Source organism: Cryptomeria japonica, chromosome 2, assembly GCF_030272615.1.
Source record: "Cryptomeria japonica chromosome 2, Sugi_1.0, whole genome shotgun sequence".
NCBI classification, from domain to species: Eukaryota; Viridiplantae; Streptophyta; class Pinopsida; order Cupressales; family Cupressaceae; genus Cryptomeria; species Cryptomeria japonica.
In genome coordinates, this window is record NC_081406.1 from 294754673 (window position 1) to 294775565 (window position 20893).

At 40.1% G+C, this 20893-nt stretch overlaps 1 protein-coding gene across 2 annotated transcripts in view; it reads left to right on the forward strand.

The window, feature by feature from the left end:
- Positions 1-20893, forward strand: part of LOC131032593 (uncharacterized) — a 159594-nt gene that overhangs the window by 76530 nt on the left and 62171 nt on the right. For both annotated transcript variants that reach the window (XM_057963612.2, XM_057963611.2), the window contains exon 7: positions 5042-5103. In XM_057963612.2, coding sequence (XP_057819595.2) covers positions 5042-5103 — 62 coding nt within the window. The remainder of the gene's footprint in view (positions 1-5041; positions 5104-20893) is intronic.

Genomic DNA, 20893 nt, shown 5'->3' on the forward strand with positions numbered 1-20893 from the left:
AAATGAACTGAAAATAAAGGGGAAAGGGTTAAAAGGGCCTAAATCTACTCCAAAGGGCAGTGATATCAATAGCTAATGCTTTGGTGGACAAATTCTAAATAAACCAAGTTCTGCTTCGCTAAGTTTAACTACAACTCCGCAAGAACCGGTGCAATCTTCTGAGGATGTTGAACGATTTTCAAATCGAGAAAGTGCATTTGAATACCCAAAACAACGCAATCCAAACGACTGTCCACAACCGAACTTAGCATAAGTTTAGTGGCTCAAGCTAACTTTACACTGCAACTTACAATCAGCAAGATGCAAAAAGTATGAACCATGGAAATTCATCAGACACCATTACACTCTCCATTGAAATCAAAGCACTTTATTTAACAATTGAGAAAATAAAATTCTACTCTAAGTGAGGAAGGTGAAACCATGCAAGTCTTGAAAAAAATAACTTAGGTGGACAACATCAGAAAACAATGTTTCACTGTTATTATCTCAAAACTTATCGGAACAATTTCATACAAAGCTCCCTCCTGTTACAAATGAGGGGGGTCACCTCTTTATATAGGCTTCAAGCCCTCGCTACATGCAAAACCCTAATTAGGGTTTCTCCCTAAAAGATTCCCCACACATGATGCAACAAGGTGGGAATCAACAATAAATGCCCATTATGCCCATATACAATTAATTACATTCCTGCCAAAAATGGCGTCCATTGTGCATTGAATGCACCATCATCCATCAAGCTCGCCCAATAAATCATAAATGCAATACATATGCCTCCATGCACCATCATCTCTTGAACGTGAGGGCTGCATGCAAAAAGAATCTGCCATAATGCCTTAAATGTGACGGCTACATGCAAAAGATGCTCTATTAATTTTTCATGCGTTGACCCAACTGCCACTTGGCGAGAATCCCTTGGAGAGAGAAAAGTTTAGGAGAGGAAAATTTGATCCATGAAGAATTTTCTTGAAGTTTTTCGAACTTTCCTTGCTCTTGAGGAGATTTTTAATGATTTTCGACCATCTCCTATTTTTTAGGAGCTTTCCAAAAATAGGGTTCTAGGTTCCAAGAGAGAGAAAATTCTCTCACGAATCGAAATCTGAAAGAATTTTGAAATTTGGATGTGATTTGATGCCCAAAAATGGATTTTACAAAAATTTTCTTGGGGGGAAATTCCTTGTTCAATTCATCTTCAATTCCTTCCTTGCCTTGGAATTTTTATCTTCTTTCTTGGGCTGAATTTTCATTTCATGGAAGAATTTCATCTTGGAAGGAAAATTCCTTCCTTACTTTCATTTGGCGTCCATTCCTTTCCTGGAGCACATTTTCTCCATGGTGAAGGAATTTTGATGTGGAGGAAAAATTCCTCCTTGACCTCATTTTGACCTTGATTCTACTTTACGCCTTGAGGAAGGAATTCCTTCATGCCTCAGCCAAATTTCACATTTTCCAAGAATTTTTTCTTGAAGGAAGGAATTTCCAATGCTTTGTCAATTTTTCACTTTTCTGCAATTCTATCCTAAAGGAAGGAATTTCCATCACTTAGCCAAATTTTCACCTTTCTTGGAATTCTGTCTTGAAGGAAGGAATTTCCATCACTCAGCCAAATTTTCACCTTTTCCAACACTTAGCTAGATACTCACCTTCCTAGAATTTCTTCTTCTTGGGCACAATTCTTCCCTGAGGAAGGATTTGTTTTGAATTTTGAATTTTTTTTTCTGAACCTTGATTTTCACGTTTTGCTTCCAACCTTAGGCACATTTTGGAACTGGAGAGGAAATTTGGGAAATGGAAATTTGGGAAATTTGTTCCTTGAGGAAGGAATTTTTTGTGTTTTTTGAGTTCATATTGTTCCAAGGAAGCTTTTTCATCAATTTGCCACATCTCCTATTTTTTAGGAATTTCCTAAAATTTAGGACCCAGGTCCAAGAGAGAGAATTCTCTCACGATTCCAAATCTGCAAAAATTTTCGGATTCTGATAAGATTTGGTGTCTAAAAAAGGAAATTTCAAAAAAATTCATGAGGGGATTTTTGCTTTTTCAATCCATTCCTAACCTTCAATTTCCTCCTTGACCCTTGGATTTTCATGCCTTAGAGACAAATTTTCAGTTTTCCACCTTAGGCATGGAATTCCCTATGTCTTGGAATTTCATCATTTCCTTGATTCTCTTTGACTTAGCCATTTCATCATTCTTCCTTGGCCAGGGCGCAATTCCTCAAGGAGGGAGGAATTCATGATTTTTTTACATTTTCCATGTATTTTTCATTTTGGCGCCCCTTCATAGTGCTTGGGTGGATTTTGGAACTGGAGAGGAAATTTGGGAAATTTGTTCCTTGAGGAAGGAATTTTTTGTGTTTTTTGAGTTCATATTGTTCCAAGGAAGCTTTTTCATCAATTTGCCACATCTCCTATTTTTTAGGAATTTCCTCAAATTTAGGACCCAGGTCCAGGAGAGAGAATTCTCTCACGATTCCAAATCTGCAAAAATTTTCGGATTTTGATAAGATTTGGTGTCTAAAAAAGGAAATTTCAAAAAAATTCATGAGGGGATTTCTGCTTTTTCAATCCATTCCTAACCTTCAATTTCCTCCTTGACCCTTGGATTTTCATGCCTTAGAGACAAATTTTCAGTTTTCCACCTTAGGCATGGAATTCCCTATGTCTTGGAATTTCATCATTTCCTTGATTCTCTTTGACTTAGCCATTTCATCATTCTTCCTTGGCCAGGGCGCAATTCCTCAAGGAGGGAGGAATTCATGATTTTTTTACATTTTCCATGTATTTTTCATTTTGGCGCCCCTTCATAGTGCTTGGGCAGATTTTGACCATGAAGGAGGAATTCACACTTTTTTCCATTCCTCCTTGACTTCTCCATTTTGGCCCCCTCTTGAGGAGTAGGGTAGATTTTTGCATAAGGGGAGGAATTCATGATTTGTTGGACTTTCCTTCATCCCTTGGATTTGGCGCCTTCCACAATGCTAGGGCGGAATTTTGCACAGGTGGAGGAATTCATCATCTTTCACACTTTCCATGCATTCTTCATTTTGGCGCCTTAACTCACTCATGGGTGGATTTTTACATAGGTGAAGGAATTCATGATTCTTTCAATTCTTCCCTGACCACTCCACTTTGGCGCCCTCCATCATTCGTAGGCGACATTTGTCAGTGGGGAAGGAATTCACTTGTTTTGCAATCTTTTCCTTGTCTCCCTTGTTTTGGCACCCTCCTAGCTGCTAGGGCGCAAATCTACCTAAGCCAAGGAATTCACAACTTTTCTATCATTCCTTGACCACTCCACTTTGGCGCCCTCTTGAGGAGTAGGGTGGATTTTTCCATTTGTGGAGGAATTCATGATTTCCTTTCTTCTTCGTGATAGGTGAATTTCTAAGCTTCTTCCGGATCAAGCTACCATATATGGATTTGAGGTGATTCCTCGGACAGAGACAAATTTCTCGAGCTTTCCACTTCAGGAATGGGGTTCCAATACTTAGCCAATTTTGACTGATTCTATTTGCTTTTCAAACCTTCGGGATTTAGAAGTAGTCGTGAATGCTTGATCCTCATTGCCTGCTTGAATGGTCCTGTCAGAAATAAACTTTCCAAAAATAGAAACTTTCAGAACATCAACGTTAGACCCCAAAACAAGACACGAGAATGACTTACTATAAATAGAAATTTACTAAAAATAGTAAGTTTGATTTTTGGTAAGACATTCCAGGGCTCAATTAACTCCCTAAAAAATAGGAACTGTCTAAAAATAGAAAGTTGCTCCATTTTCGCTCAAATTTTACTAGGAGGCTCCTCGAAGGGTCATGTTTCTAGTTCCATGTTCAGTTTTTTTAAAACCCTAGCAGAAACCCCTAAAATTTAGGACTAAAGGCAAAAACCCTAAAATTGACGAAACAGGCCCTAGACTTCACCAAAATCACTCAAATGAAAAGAAGACTTGACCAATTCAACCCCCCAAACACCTGCAAAGCAAAGAGACTAGAGAGACTACTCTAAAAAGACCCAAAAAACAAATCCAAAAGACCGAAAGGGCCTAAAAAGAAGGGGTTCCCCATTTGCAATGGGGCGATGTTGTGAAAACATCACAACAGAAACAAAAAGGATGCACTCTCTTGAAAACAAGATATGATTGGTGGCTTCTCACATGGATGTTCCTCTTGCATTTTATCTTCTTGAAATCCTTACTCTTTCACAATTGCTCAATTCCAAACATATAGAATTATTGAAATGTATATACTTTCAAGCACAAATTGGTCAATTCTAAATATATTCTATCATAAAGTGGCCATTGGGATCATATAGAAGATGTTGATGGTTACCCAAAAACCTAGGATAATTTGATCTAGGAGTTACCAAGAGCTGCATCATGCGATATATTTTTAGACAATTCTGAGCATTGTGATTGCTTGTCTTGTGGAAAGAGAGAAAATTATTGTTGTTTTCCCTTTAATGGTGCCCCTAAAACTATTGAGTTGAAACTTTTTGTTGAAACCGTCCTTTCATGTTAATGATATTAATTACCACTTTTGTAACATAGGCTTAGTGGGACTTGGAACCATGGGCCTGATTGTATCTTTTCTATTTTTGTTGCAGTGATAATGTCACCTGCTTAATCTTAATTTCTCGCATTTACACATCTTTTAACTTATCTACTTATTTGATTTTGAAAAATAAAGTAATTATAAGGAAGAGCATTGATGAAGCAACTCGAGCGTTTGTGGAGAGGACCTTCAAAGAATTACCAATTCTTCCAATAAGTCAGCTGAATTGTGCTATGAACTCCTTCAACTCCATATTATAATCTTTGGACCTAGTGTTATAACCGTAAATATTATTCTTCAATCAAGGTGAAATGGGAAAAAACAAATGTTGGACACCTCTCTAATGTTTTCTGTATAGATAGGTATTTTAGTCAGTCTTTGATTTAATGGTTTTAAATAAGTGTTTTACCTCACTAGTTACTGATAGAAGGAACCGTTATTAAGCTGTATTTGTTAAAAAATTTAACGTAATTTTTTGCATTTCCTTTGCAGAATGGCCCTATTGCTGCAAAGGAAGCTCTGATTATTGCATGCTGTTCTCCCTATGGATTAAGGTAAAATTCTTTCTTGTTTCTTTTGAGTTCATATCTACAATTTCTTTTCCCAGAGTTCTTATTGAGTCAATCTCCCCATTTTGTGTTTTCTTGAAATTTTCTATGAAACATCTGTTCATATCATGTCAAAGAATAGTCATTGGTGTCACAAATGTCATTATAATTTCAAGGATCTCATATTTTCAAAGTTGCATGGACATGGATATGGCTATGGATACAATTACAGTTGGACGTGACAAAAATATATAAATGATAACATATGACTCTTAACTATTATTTATCAATAATATTTAAATTTTAAATGTTTTTAAATTAAATTGAATTGAATTTTTTTAAAATTTAAATCTTAAAGTATTTAACTATTTTAAAAATATTTAAATTTTAAAAGATGATTATTAAAATCTTCTCCGCACCAAGCTTGAGGGAAGATGTAAAGGATGGATACGCAACCCCTCGATTTCGTGAAAATTAAAGCAATTTTCATTTGGTTAGCTCTCTGAATAACATCCACTTGGTGAAAGACATGAGTCGTTGTGCTCTCCAACAAAATGCAGTGAAGAATAGTACAACCTGAGCAACTTGGCAGCTTTAGAGGTTGGTCCAACTCCTAGCAACCCTTCTAACCTGCCACATCGTCATCATTTCTGCCATGATGGAAAGTGTAAGACTGGAAAAATACACCCTATTTTATGTTGGAAACAAAAGTTGTTTGGTGAAAACTTTGGACGTGATGATACTCTCAATATGGGCAAGACAAGATTTTCAAGAATAGAAAATAACCTTGATCCGATAATGAACGAGTCCTTGCAGATTTTAGAGGATTTCGTTCCTCATGAACTCAACCTAATAGAAGTTCTTTTTCTAAATATGCCATTGGGTGGGCTCAAGATAGCAACTATGGCTGGGATTTGTTGGGCAAGTATGGACAAAACATCGCTAATTGTTTGGAAGTTTCGTCTTGGCAATGGAAATTTACCCCCTCACCTATTATTGACCTTGCCAACACTAGGATTTCTTCCAAGGTTTTGGAACTACAACAAAAAGTTGCCATAATCCAAGTTTGGGCTTCTGGCATTCCTTTCTTTGTCTTTCAAGATTGAAAGTTCTACACCATTGGAAGGAGGTTTTTGAGGTTTCCATTTTATCACCGAGTTCTGTAGTTGTCATTTTTTATAATATGTAGTTTAAAGATAAACTCATCCAGTTGGATTCTATCTTCATAAAAGATTCCTTATGCAACATCTTGCCCTAGTCCGCAAATTATTCTGAAAATGCCTAACTCAAAATCTTTGTTTCTTACTTGAATAACACTCCCTAATCTTCCATTTGAGTATAGAGAACTATCCGTGCTTCAAAATTTTGGCAATACTTTAGGGCAATTTTAAAAGACAAAAATACTTTGTGCAAAAGATGAAATATCCACAAGAATTTGTATCCTTCACAAAAGCTAGGTTTTCTCCCACATGTTGGTGCAAATAAAGACTAAGACTACTTTTTGGCATCAAACCCTTATCTATTCCAAGATGTGCTTCTCTCACTTTTCTATAGATCTCCCACTTTCTTGGACAATAATTGATCGAGTAAACTTCAATGATACACATTGTAATATGCACCATTCCCACCCTAATTCTAACGCCATTTCTCCTAATATTATGTCCTCCATAGTTCCAAATTTCCAACCCTAGAAAAAGCCTCTTACACCTTTCCTAAATTTGGATCAAGAAGCAAATGAATATCAAGTATGTGAAGACATAATTATGGAGATAGCGAATGTGATTCTTGAGAAAGTGGGTAATGATGTCTTTCAAGTGATGGTTAAGGAACTTCTTGATGTGGATGCCACCAACACATTGGATGCCACTAAAGTGGTTAAAGAAACACAAGATATCCAAGGAAATACAAAAGATGGCTAGAGATTCCCCCTTCAACCTTCAACTCCTAATGGTCGTCTTCCAATTTTTTAAACAGAGAGACTAATCAGGAGCCCTTCTTTTGCAACACCAAAGGCCAAAAGAGGAAGAAAACTGAATAAGGCTAAAACTCAACAGAAAATTTGTAATGGCCCCAGTTTAGTCTGACATCAGATGATGTGTCATTAGCCCATCTTGCCTTGGTCCCGAGGGCTAACCAAGACTTTACAAGGATTAGTGAGGGATTTGGCCTCGGCAATTTCAGTTTTAGGCCAATCGGAGGTGTTCTAATAGGGTTTCCAAATACTTACTTTTTATAGTAAGTCAGTTGTGGTTCAGTGGCATGAAATATTTGATGTATTTTATAATGCTAGTATTTATGGTGATCAATATTTGTCATTAGGTTTGCAAATTTAATGAGCCATTAATTAATTGGGCAATTTAATTAAAAACTCCTAAAGTTAAATTTGTTAATGCCTTAGTAGCTTCTGCAAGATAAGACTTCTCTAACCCGTTAATCTCCTTTATTCTGTTATGGTTTATTCATCTATGCTATTAGATTATCTGATTTATGCTTTCCGAACTGAATATGTTTATCAGATTGTAACATTGATCATGATTATGATATTGGCATTGGATAAAGATGGATTAGATCGACGACTTGCTTAACATAGTTAAGCATCGATCTAAACGCTATCGGGCTAATAACCCGATAGCATATGTAATGCTATTTGTTATCGGGTTTAGTTCATACCGATAAACATTTATAATCGGGCCATTAACAAAGCATCATAACTAACACCGTTTCAACCGAGTGTTTAAGTATTAAATGTTAGTTACCAAACATAACCGAAATCGGGATGTGCAATATGGAAAGACACCGATCAATAGGTGTCTTGATCGGTCATGTCTAAAAGACATGACCGGTCAAGACATCTATTGACCGGTCTTCTAAAACATATAAAGCCCGACATGAATCATTTGGAGAAGACATATAAAAATATTAACGATCTCTCTCCTTCAGCCTGCAACAAAACAATCAGATTATCAGACAGTATAATCATATAAAATTCTCACATATATAATTTGTTCTTTTATTGCAATTGAATAAAACTTTACAAAATTTAAATATTTAAGTTTAATGTTTAATTAATGTTGGCACTAATGTTGGAAAATAAAATATTAAAAGTCCCCTTTAAATGGAAGACATAAGGATTTAATGTTATTTTATTATAACATTCCTTTGTCCCACATTCGTGGTGAATTGGAAAACGTGCCCAAATGAAGTTATAAAAGGGAGTTTGTAGAGAATTAATGGTATCTTGGTATTGTGTTATCTTGGAATTGGTGACTTCTAGAGAAATTCAGGAGTCTTTTCTGGCATTTGGGGACGTAACCCCTCAAGTGTAACATTTCTTATGCCCACGAAAGACCAGGTCTGAGAAATTTTTAAAAAACAGTTGGCATCGTATGAAATCGATGGGCAGAGATATTACAGAATGACTGCGAAAGTTCAATCGCAGAACTTAGTTAGGTTTCCATTCTAGTTTTCAGCGCTGGGATTATTGATGCAGATTGCTTTTTTTTTTTTTTTTTTCTGAGGGAGTTTAGACTCATCTCCACTCAGTATTAGAGTGAATTCCACCAAGGAACACACACATGAGGATTTGTAGCTGCCACAAGTAACAGTAACCAGTCCGCAACAGCTCTAAAATCAGTCGTGAGACCCCTAATACGGGTTCGCAGAGTTAGCAGCAAGCTGTGGTGGGTTACAACAGAAGTTTGTGTGTTGGGACAATGCCCAGCTTGTGTACTATGGCTGTCAACACTCAGTTCTGGAAAGTGTGGAGTGTGGGGAAAGTCGCAGGACCCTTGAGATGAGTTCGCTAAGTTAGAAGCATGCTGATGTGGGCTACAACAGAAGTAATGGGAAGAAGAACACGCAGCTTGTGTAATACAGGTAGTCAATACCCAGTTTGGGTCATGTGGAGTGTTGGGAAAGTCGCAGTTCATAACCAGCAACATAGGCCCAGCCAGTATCTGAGATAAGGCCCTCAATTTCAATGTTATAACAAGCTTTTTGTGTTGCCTTTGTGTTGGAATATTGTCCACTTATTTGGAGCTATAATGTCTGAATAAATTGTGATGAACTTAACGAGTGAACTGTAATATTCTAAGGTTTGAAGCATAAATAATTCAAGCTAATTTGATTGCAATCGCCTTAGCATTAAATTGTATGTATTTGTTATGTTTAATAAGTATGGGAATGTAAGAAGTATGCTTGCAAAGTTGTTATTGACACAAAACGCACCAGGTTTCATCATAACAACAGACTACTTCTGTGATGTCCCCTTCTTGTTGATACCAGACTTTCAATGAAATTAGCCTTTCATTCTGACCCTCGTAGGCTAATGAGGATGGTTAGAGGGTCTCCTGAGGATTGAACCATCTCCAGTGTTCAGAATGCTTCAGTTTGGTCTTCGTTTGGCATCGATTGGACATCGTTTGCTCTACTTACTATTTATAGTAAGCCTTGGAGTGTTCGAGAAGGACCCTTTCTATTTTTAGCAGGGAGATATGGTCACATTGGGAAAATCAAGGTGGACTCCCATTTCAGACGACATAGTGAAATGTTAAATATTTTGGGAGATATTAATGTTTATGTGGCCAAATTAATGATAAAACATTTAATTAAGTGAATATAAGGTTATAACTTAACGTTATAACTTGAGGGTCTAGGCATCATAAAAAGGTGGCCAAACTATTAATTAATTATATGCACACAACCCAAGGTTGACATTTTATTTAATGATGCCAATTTAATAAAATAACATTTAATGTTATGAAAAAGTGCTTTTAAGGAGAATCGAACTTCTTGAGGAATATATATGTTGACATGAAGAAGTTCGAACCATTATTGTTTTGGCATTCATTTTTATGACTTGTGGAGAGCGGAGACCAAGGGTTTCAATTTTCTTCTACCATTGGAGAACGAGAAAATCTTCAATGTTGCAGCCATTTGAATTGGTGTAATATCTAGTGAATTTGGCTTCCAGTGGGAACTTCAATCATAGGTTCCATCTATGCTAAATCGGTGAAGTTTGAGGATTTGAATTTGAATAGTTGAAGGGTTAATAATTGCAGATTGAAGAGCTTGGATAGGCGATATTTCTCCAGCAATTACCCATCATTTCCAAGCTGCAAATCTTTCCAAATACCTCTGCCATACAGCTGCAAGTAGGGCGAATCATCAGCAGGGCGATTTGGCCAAGCAGTGTTTAATAAATTTCAATAAAATTAAGGAAGTGGCGCCTTGCAGTGAGGAAACCATCGGTGATCATTTCGAGGGCAAATTCATTCAGTTTGGAGAAGAATCGAACCATTAAGGGGTCTGCTTTTTCACAGAAAATTCATAGTAGCAGTTGTATTTCTTATTTCTAGGTATGCATGTGTTATATAAGGTTTTATATTTCAATAAACATTGGAGTTGTATGATTGTAATTACCATTTCCTTGAGCAATCTTAGTATTCTCAGTTGCAATAGATTCATTAGGTATTTGGTATTTTCTTTTTTCAATCAAACCCTTGCAAAAAACAAAACAAAAATATAAAACTTCGAAACAAAAAACAAATCCAATAGCAGTGTTAGCAGTTAGAGCCTGTTGGGTTCTTACATTGGTATCAAAGCTTTGGTCCTGCCATCTTGGAGGGTTAAAGATTTCGTATGCAGCCATTGGAAGTTGGTCCACACAGATATTATACATGCAAATGGGCATTTTTGAATAGGGAACAAAATTTTGATAATCAACAGGACAGCATTGGTGACAGAAGAGAGATCAGTCCACCGCGTGATGAGGCTGCATAAGTGAGGGCAACCTGTTGGTTGAAAATTTTGTACACTTGGGGAAATATACAAAATTGTGGTTTCAACTACAGCACACGAGTAAAAACTCTCCTAATTAAGGGAAGGCTCCCCCTATCTAACTACAACTTGGAAAGTAAAATAGGATGGGACAGCAACCTTTCTTCTTTTTTCAAGAAAGACAATATCCTTTTCTCTTCACAGAAAATGATAGCGATTGAATAACAGCAGTAACCACTTTAAAGTGAAATAAGAGAAAGGAAATGAAGTTTCCTGAAAGCGCAAAGACTTCCGTCACTTCCTTTGGGACGGGACAGCAATATCAAGCTCAAAGACTTGACTATTGGAAGTCCTATCTACCCTTTTCTATACTAAATTTTACAATGAATAAACGACAACAGCTCAAAGACTGGAATAATTTATTCTTTTAACACAAAGACAAGAACTAATGCAAGCTCAAAGACTTGCTGCTATTTCTTATCAAACAGTAACTTTTCCTCAAGAATAGACGCAAGCTCAAAGACTTGCTGCTCCTTCTAGAGATTTTCCTATTTTAATTAATCTTCTCTACTTGCAGCTCAAAGACTTCAAATCAGATTGGACTAAGCTCCTTTAGAAATACTTTGCATAGAAGAAATAAAAAGATTCAAACTCAAACATGTGGCTCAAAGACTCAAAACTTGAGTAATCCTTCTTTATTATTCTTCCAAAACCTTCAATTCACATTCATAAGCTCAAAGACTTCTTGCTGTAAATTTGGCAGAGTTTTTGCTTGCTTTCCAAAAGATATATATTACAATAGACTCCTCCAGTATTTATAGAAGAGGAGCCTTGAGAAAAAGGTGGGAGGATCCTAACTAACTTGAGAGATTCTCTCAACCACCAAGACTCATTCAATAACTAACTGAGACTTCATTAACTAACTAAGAGTTACTCCAACTAACTAAGACTTATTCCAACTACAGTCCTAATCGGACACAACTTGTAGTTGTCTTACATGTAATTACAAAAGTGCAAGTAATGTGTAACTTGCATTTTACAAAAAATATTTTTACATGTAACTTGTCAAAACGAAATTACAAATGCATAACTAAAACTATTCCATGTGTCTAAAGACACGACTCTAACTGCATCATCCTTTGTCTGTGATGATCTTCATGTCGCTTCAGGATGCTAGAACTTGAAGTATTCTAGATTGGTAAAGACATCTTGAACCGGAACGGGAACTTGCATCCTTGTCTTCTTGCTTGGGGTAATACTAGCTTTTCAAGAGGGAACGGGCTGCCTTCCTCTTTTCATGTCATGACCATCTTTGTCTTGAAAGCATTCTATGCTCTCAACCATGAATTGTTGTTGTATCTCTTCTTTGTATCATCCTTCATTCTTGAAATCTTCTTGCAAAATAAGGCCCATGCCTTAATCCATTGATTTGGTAGATCGTGTGTGCAAACCGGACTGACAAGGGAAGGGATAAATTGATGCGAAAATGGGCTCACAAGTGAATTTCGGGTTTTGGAAGCTGCATTACATGTGTGGGAAAAACAAGAGCATTAACTTGCAAATGTGGGAACAAACATGCAACTTCATATGTGTAATGGGTAACTACAAGTTTGCACTTGTAATTGGTCCTTTAAAACTCATTTTCAAGTGTTTTTTGAGTGCATTTTGGACCAATTTCGGGTTCTGGATGGCTGACTGCAAGTAGACTTTAAATGGGGAAAATGAATGAAGGTGTGAAATGAGTGGATGAATTGGTATGTACGGATGAGGGAATTGGAAGCGGATAGGTAAAAATGAATTTCAAGAAGATCACTTGGAACTTTGCCAATGCAAAAATGGGAAGAACTTTCAACTTGCAACCCGGATTTCAAAAAAAAGATGGTTAAATCTTTTATCCGTAAGGGAAGAACAATGATTTTCATCCAACTTGTAATCGGAATTTAAAATCCCGAATACAAGTAAAGAGGGAAAATGGGGAAGAACAATGCAATTCTAAAATTGCTTTACAAAAGGGAAAATCTCTCTCACAAAATCTGATTTTTGGGGAAGAACCAACCATTTACAAATTTACAACTAGAAAGAAAAAAACAAGAAAACAAGAAAAAAGAAACAAGAAGAAAATAAATCTTACCTTGCTCCAATGTGAAAATGCCTCTCCAAAAGATAATCAATCTTTGAAATAAAGAAGAATATCTCTTAAAAAGAAATTAACCGTATTCCAAAACCCTAGCCACGTTTTTGAAAAAATGGCAAAAACTGAAAAACGTGGCAGCAAATGCATGAGAAATGGCATGGAAAATGGCCAAGACTCTTTCTAACCTCAATACCTTAGCATACCAAGCCAAAACGATTCATAACATTGCTGATTCGTGGCATTTTTAATGAAGAAAAACGTGGTTTTTTAGCAAAAACGTGTTTGCTGTTATAAACCTAAAAACCAGCAAACTTAACCTCCATGTGGCGTGAAAGGTGTCTAAAAATGCATGGAAATAGGAAGGAATCCAAAACGCCTTCTATCTCCCAAAAAATCTCCACAAAAATTTGCTAAAAATCTTCAAAAAACATGTTTTTCCTTGCAATTCGGGTTTTTTGGAACAAATAGCAAGTTTAAAATGTATGAAACAATGAAAATCGGGTTTTTTGGAGGATATGACAAGTTTAAAATTTCACTTTTTCAACATGTTAGGCAAAATCGGGATTTTTTGGCCAAATAGCAAGTTTAAAATGTCAAAAATGCACTTTATGAGCAAAATCGGGTTTTTTGGACCAAAGTGCAAGTTTTAAATTGTCACTTTTTCACTTACAAGGCAAAATCGGGTTTTTTGGAGCAAACTGCAAGTTTTAAATACTTGTACATGGGAAATAAAATCCCTACAACAAGTTATACTTGCTTGCACATATGTAATGGGGATTTAAAATCCCTATTACATGCAAAAACCATTAAAGTAGGGGTTTTTTCACCAAACTGCAAGTTTACTTGCACATATGTAATGGGGATTTAAAATCCCTATTACATGTGAAAACCATTAAAGTAGGGGTTTTTTCACCAAACTGCAAGTTTACTTGCAGTTGAGCCAAAAAATCCCTATTTTAACTAAAAATGACCAAAAAGCAATAAAAAGATAAAAACAACAAAGGGGAAATTTAAAATAAATTACAAGTAACATATTTGAAATAAAAGTGCACATGTAATTGGTCAAAAATTCCCCTACAAAGACCAAAACAATGAATATCATTAAAACTTGCAGTTTGAAGAAAATTCTCCACCTGCAGTTGGGGTTTTAAAACCCGACTGAAGGAAAGACATAGCAAACGAACCCAGAATTTGACGAAATTCGAAACGTAGTTCGAGGATGGACTGAGGATTAAGCCAGTCCAAGGATTAGTCGAAATTCTGCCTCAGGAAGCGTGCCATAGAGTAAATTTTTTCATTTTTTCACAAAAATTTCATGTAATGGTCCTTCATTTTTGAAAACAAAAATGAGGACAACACAACCATGAGAGGGTTATAGGATGGACAACAACGGATAGCTGATACACTTCAACAACTTACATCAGCCATTCAACAATTGGCAAATCCCCAAAGGCAGAACTTGGAACAGGTAAATAACAGGAGAAGGCAGAACCAAGAACTTGAAGATAACAGGAGTGCAGTTGGGACTCCCAGAGCACATCGAGCAGCTGCCCGCACTGTTGACCGGCCTACAAGACCCACCTTCTTGAGAGATGAACCAAAAGAAGAAGAAGGAAGAGGAGATGGGGAGGCTGAGTTTATAGATAATGTTATGACGGTGCATGATGAGTGGAGTATGCTACCTCTTGATGTCAGGGAGCACATGAACCTTGATTAGTATATGAGGCAAAAGAGAGAGACTACTAGAGCTAGGCAAGACAGATTGCCTAGAAATCAGCACATGGATTTGGAGTTTGCTACTAGCAAGCTCACTTTACCTTTCTTTGATGGGAGTGGGACAGTCACAACATGGTCATGGATACATAAGTTGGACACCTACTTCACTCTAAGGCCTATGATAGAGAGAGATGCAATAAAATTTGCCACATTGCATTTAGATGGTGTGGCTCATGAGTGGTGGCATAACGGGATGGTTACTTTGCAACATAATCTCATCACCTCATATCAAGAGTTTGCTGATTTGTTGGTAGAGCGGTTTGATAAGAAGGATCTAGAATCTCACTTCAGGGACCTTGCTCAGCTTAGGCAGGTGGGTAATTCGGAGACTTACATTGGAGAGTTCCAGAGGTTATCATGTTTGGTAACCAACATTTCATATCAGAGGTTGGTAGTACTGTTTGTAGAAGACCTTTTGGAACCATTAAAGAGATGGGTAAAAGCTTTTGACCCTCCTACACTCCAAATTGCAATGAAGAAAGCAAGGAGTATGGAATTAGTAGCAACTCAAAACAAGTTTTCATCTAAGGGATCCTCATATAAAGATAATAAATCTTTTCCTAGAAACAAAGAAAAATCAGACTTTAATAAAGATAAAAAGGGAAAATCAGCAGCACCTTTGGATAGGGAAACATTGAATGCTTTGAGAAAGAAGAAGCTATGTTTTTATTGCAAAGAACCCTATAATGCAAACCATGATCATCCCCTGAGGCCTAAGGGGAAAGCTAACTGTGTCATGTGAGCATACTATGAAGATTCTGAATCTGAAAATTTGGACCAGCAATCTGATCCAAAAGAATCTGAAGTAGATAAGGGTGAACATAAGCTTGGAAAGTTGGAAAAACTTGATGCCCATAAAGAGGATGTCAAACTCAAGGAAGCACGTCTCAACAGTATTCAGCAGGAGGGCTCTTTTAGGATGCGTGGAGTGTTAGCTGGACAGAAGGTTATCACCTTGTTGGATACAGGAGCTACGCACAATTTCATAGATGCCAGATTGGTGGAGAGGTTGTTTGCCTCATTGGGTAAACAGAAGGAATACAAAAGTAATGCAGAAATAAACAATGCAATAACAACATGAATACGAGAATAAGCTTTCCATTAATAACTCAAAGTGTATACAATGTTCCTAGTATTATCTGTCGTAAACATCAAACCCTTCAATACCCGCAGGTAGTACAATATATAATAGCCGAAGGGGTGCGACACAACCGTCGCGACTCCAACTACCTACCCGTTGACTAATTAACTACTAACAAATAACATTACTACCAAAACATAAGATATATATATTTCTCGACAACATCATCCCCCCCAAAAAAGAAGTCGTCTTCGACGACTAACAACAAAAATGGAGACAATGCAACCCATACAAAATATACATCAAGACAAAACTAAGGAGGGGGCTGGGGAAGTGTCCCTGAAGTAGAAGGCTGAGATGCCGGTGTCTAGGCCGCCAAGCAGGTGCGGAGCTCATAAACCTGCTGAGTACGTGTAGTCACATCACGCTCCGCCACCAACACTTTCTCCAAAGCCGTCTTCACCATATGCACGACTTCCAGCAACTCCTCTTTCGTATCCGCTGTCTTCATCATACCGACCAATCGATCCTGCAACAGGCTCCTCTCGGCAGTGACTGCATCCAACTCCTGCTGCACGAGGCTCCTCACTCTGCTCCGCTGAAAGGCAAGTCTCCACCTCAGCCTTTCTGCTCGGACCATTTCAAGCTGCGCCAACAACTGTGCCCTCTCTGCTGCCCACGAGGCCTGCTGACCAGCCACATCCCTCTCCAACTCGACTCGAGTAGCCTCGCGGACCTCAGACTCATGCTGCGTACGCCTTAATGCATAGTAGGCGTCTCGGTAGACCTGCTCAATCTCTCGGACGACTGCCATCACCCGACTCTCCACAATGGGCTCACGCACCATCCAAGCCTGTAGCATCTCATTCGTCTGAGTAGTCGGCCATCTCGGAGACTCAAAACATGCAGCAAAGGCTGCGGGGCAGCCCACCCGCATAAACTGTAGGACCCTCTCTAACTCCACCACAACCTGCTGCAATGTTTGCGTTTGGGCCATCGCCTACTCCTCGTCACCATGTCAACTAAATAGGCCTCAATGTCCTCCCCCTCTTGCTCCGAAGGCTGTGACCGTGATGGAAGTGGCCTCTGCGTAAGAGCGCCAAGGGGTAACTCGGAAGTCTCTGTCGAAACCGATACAGCCGCATCCCGCTGGTATGAAGGTACCTCCTCCGCCATTAGAGGTGTATGATCCCCCTGCTCCTGGATGGTAGAGACGACCTCTTCTACCTCGTTCCCAACCGCTGGTACATGTGTCTCGCCAGAGGAATCGTCCAAGTCTACTACCTTAGCTCGAGTCTCTCGACAAGGTGAGAATACACCAGCTCCCATGGGTGGTACCACTGTCATCTAAAATTGCTGAGTTAGCGAGCTCTCCATAGCCACTACCGACGGGTCTGTACTAGGGATCCCCGGGACTCTGCATCTCTACGACTAGAGTGTGTGTCGCCATAGCCATGGGCTCCTCCAACAAGGAGGCCGAAACGGTCACCACTGCCTCAAGTCCAACAACATCCAACTGCACCTGAGGCTTCGTATCAACCACCTCCCTCAGTCCCTGCTCCTCATCTACCACTACTCGATGTGGCGACCCCTCTGCACGCGACTCTGCCATGTCTTCAGTAAGTGCCTCCGTGGCCGAGGCCGGTCTCGAAGGTGGTGCTCGATCTTGCGGAGATGATGCTACCTGCTGCTGGATGGGGCCAAGTGCAACTGGCATGCGACTTTGCCCAAATGCCGGAATAAAGGTGCCTCCCACTCCAGATGACATCACAGGTGTGCCCATTGGTAGCAAGGGTGGGGCAAAAAGGGCCCTCTCCTCCGTCGCCCTGCTGCTATCATCCTCCTTATCCTCCGCTTCTAAATCCTCTGTACTACTGGAAGTCTCCCTCCCACTATTAGGTTCCCCTGAGGCCGTATCTACCATTTCGTTTTCGCTTTGCAGAAGAGTGCCCAATGTCAAGGTGTCTCCAATACATGATAGGAGGCTCACCTGCTGCCAACGGTCCCTATGGCCGTACCTCCAACTCTGCCTCCAGCACTACTTCCTGCGTGGCCTCCAAGAACAGTCCTATGGCATAGTGGGGCATATAAAATGTGCGATGCTGCATCGTCAAGAACTCATACATTCGCTCTGCTAGCAATGCAGCCCAATCATACACAATGCTGTTCATAAGCCCGTTCATGAGCATAATCTGAGGGAGGGCGATGTCCGACGCCCTACCAGATCCCATCAACTTGCTCTTAATGACATCCATTATGCACCGCCAGTGGCCATCTGCAACAAAGGTCTTACGTATTCCTCGTCCCTTCGTGGCATCAACCACACTATCCAGCTCCGCTGTCGTCAAGTTTCTGGATACTAGTTTAATCCAATATTCTTTCTCCTCATGCTTCATCTTCTTAGCCTTCAACTTGATTTTCCTGCATTGTCTGCTTGGGATGCCGAATACTTTGGTAAAGTCCACAACTTTGAAGGATATGGTGACATCCCTCTCGAGATACTCAAAAGTACTCGTCCGTGTGTGTCTGTCAAAGGTGTCCACCATAAACCATAGGGCACCCTCATACTCGCGGATAGGAAACACGGGCATTCGAATAGCCCACTCCACTTCTGCCTTACGAAGGTTCTGCTTCACCAAATCATCGTCGGGAGTGTCCTGCCACCATTTCCGGCATTCTGACCCGTTCAGGCCCTCGAAGGTGATATTCTGAGGTGTCAATGTATTTTTTCCACTTGTTGCAGGTTGTGGTGCTTTTTGCTTTTTCTTTTGACTTGCGCTAGCATCCATTGTGCTGCTTGCAACACGCATGCCTGACGATAGGACCCTGGTATTTCTATTCATCTGGCTGCTACTAGAGGAAGCCTGCAACTGCTTCTTCCAACTCCGTTTCCTAGCCGACTCCATTTAATTTCTCTAATTTATGGTTATAGCCATATGGTTGCGTAACCACCTTAACTACCTCCTGGATGGCTGTGTATGCCTTCCTTGTGCTTACGTGCTGTGTTGTTGGGCGGAGTGCGTGTTTGTGTGTCTTTGCGTTTGGGTGGGGGCTGTTGTGTGTGCGCGTGTTTTATGTTTGCGTGGGCGGTGGTTCCACCGTCAGTGGCCCCACCGCACGGTGGTTCCACCGCCGGTGGTCCCATTGCATGGTGTTGCCACCGCATAGTGGTTCCACCGCACAGTGGTCCCACCGTCAGTGTTGCCACCGCTGGTGTTGCCACTGCACGGTGGTCCCACCGTCAATGTCGCCACCGCCGGTGTTGCCACCGCATGGTGGTTCCACCGCTGTTCCCTCCCCCCCCCTTTTTTTTTTCTTTTTCTTTTTGCAAAATATTGTCAAACACCTTGATTGGAGGGTCCAGGTTCCCTCCGTTCGTGGTAAACCTTCAATTTGGACCCGTTCACGACTTCGGTCACTTCGTGGCCGTCCAATGTCCACAGCCAACCGATCCATTTGCTACGACTTCGCGAACTTTGTAAGGTCCTAGCCACCTCACTTTAAATTTTCTAGGTTTAATTTCATTTCGCCCATTATATTTCAACACGAGTTGTCCTGGGGTGAACTTCATTCGCTTTAGGTGCTTATCATGCCACAACTTCCTCCTCTGTTGCGTTGTCTCGGTTGCCCATTGAGCCATCATCTGCTTCTCATCAAGTTTATTCAGAGCATAAGTCGCTCCCTCAGGCTCTCCATATTGCCGAGTCTATTTTCTATTGCAATACAAAGACTCAGTACCATGAATTCGGCGGGCACCACTGCTTCCTGCCCATACATGAGTTGGAAGGGCATTTGTCCCATAGTCACTTTGTACGTTGTGCGGTAAGCCCACAACACGAAGGGTAACTTCTCTTCCCAATCTTCCCCTTCGACCCTGCATGACTTATAAATGACTCCTATAAGGATCTTGTTCGTGGCCTCCGCCTGCCCATTGGCTCGAGGGTAGTAAGGACTCGACAGAGAATGGAAGATCTTAAATTTTGTCGTGAGCAACTTAATAACATGGTTGACAAAATGGCCACCTCGGTCACTTGTCAGCTGCATGGGGATACCATAACGAGTAATGATTTGCTCATAAATAAATCTGGCTGTACTCACCGCCGAGTTATCGGGTAGGGCCCATGCTTCCACCCACTTAGTCAAATATTCCGTGGCTACCACGATGTATCTGCACCGCCTAGCATGGCTGACTTTGAGTGGTCCGACAAAGTCCAACCCCCATCGTTCAAATAATTCCTACGCGTGCGAGGGGTTGAGCGGCATAAAGTCCCGCTTCAATGGTTTCCCAGCCCTTTGGCACGTGTTGCAACCAACAACCCATTCTCGAGCATCGTTATATAGCGTGGGCCACCACAAGCCCCGCGAGTAGCACCTTCGTGCAGTAGTGTCCGGTCCCATGTGTCCCCCTACTGGCCCCTCGTGCACCTCTCAAAGAACTCATGGCACCTCCTCCCCCATCACACATCTTCTGAGTATTTGATCTGGTCCCACCTTATATAACAGTCCATTGATGAGTTGGAATGTTCGACTTCGTAAAACCAGTTTCCTTCGTTCTCCTGGTAGCATGCCTTTCAGAAAGACTGAAGTAGAAAGATACTCCCCGATGGCCGCGTACCATGGTGGCAATGCAGCAATTTGGAATAAGTGGGCATTTGGAAAATCATCGTCAACCCCTTCCGCTGGTTCTCCGGACTTTATGCGTGATAGTTGGTCCGCTATCACATGGCTTTTTCCAAGCCGCACGATAATGGTGAACGTAAACTTTTGCAGCAAGAGTAGCCATCAACTAATCCCTCCCTGAATTATCGGCTTGTTGACCAAGTACATGAGGGCTTGATGGTCTACGTAGAATGTGAACGGTGTCGCCAGCAGATTGTGTCTGAATTTTTGTACCGCACAGATCATCCCCAATGCCTCCCGTTCTGTTGTGCTGTAATTTTTCTCTGCTTTGGATAACAGTCTACTGGCAAAATAGACGGGATGATCCTACTCGTGATCTCCCACTTGGGCCAGTGTGGCACCGATCG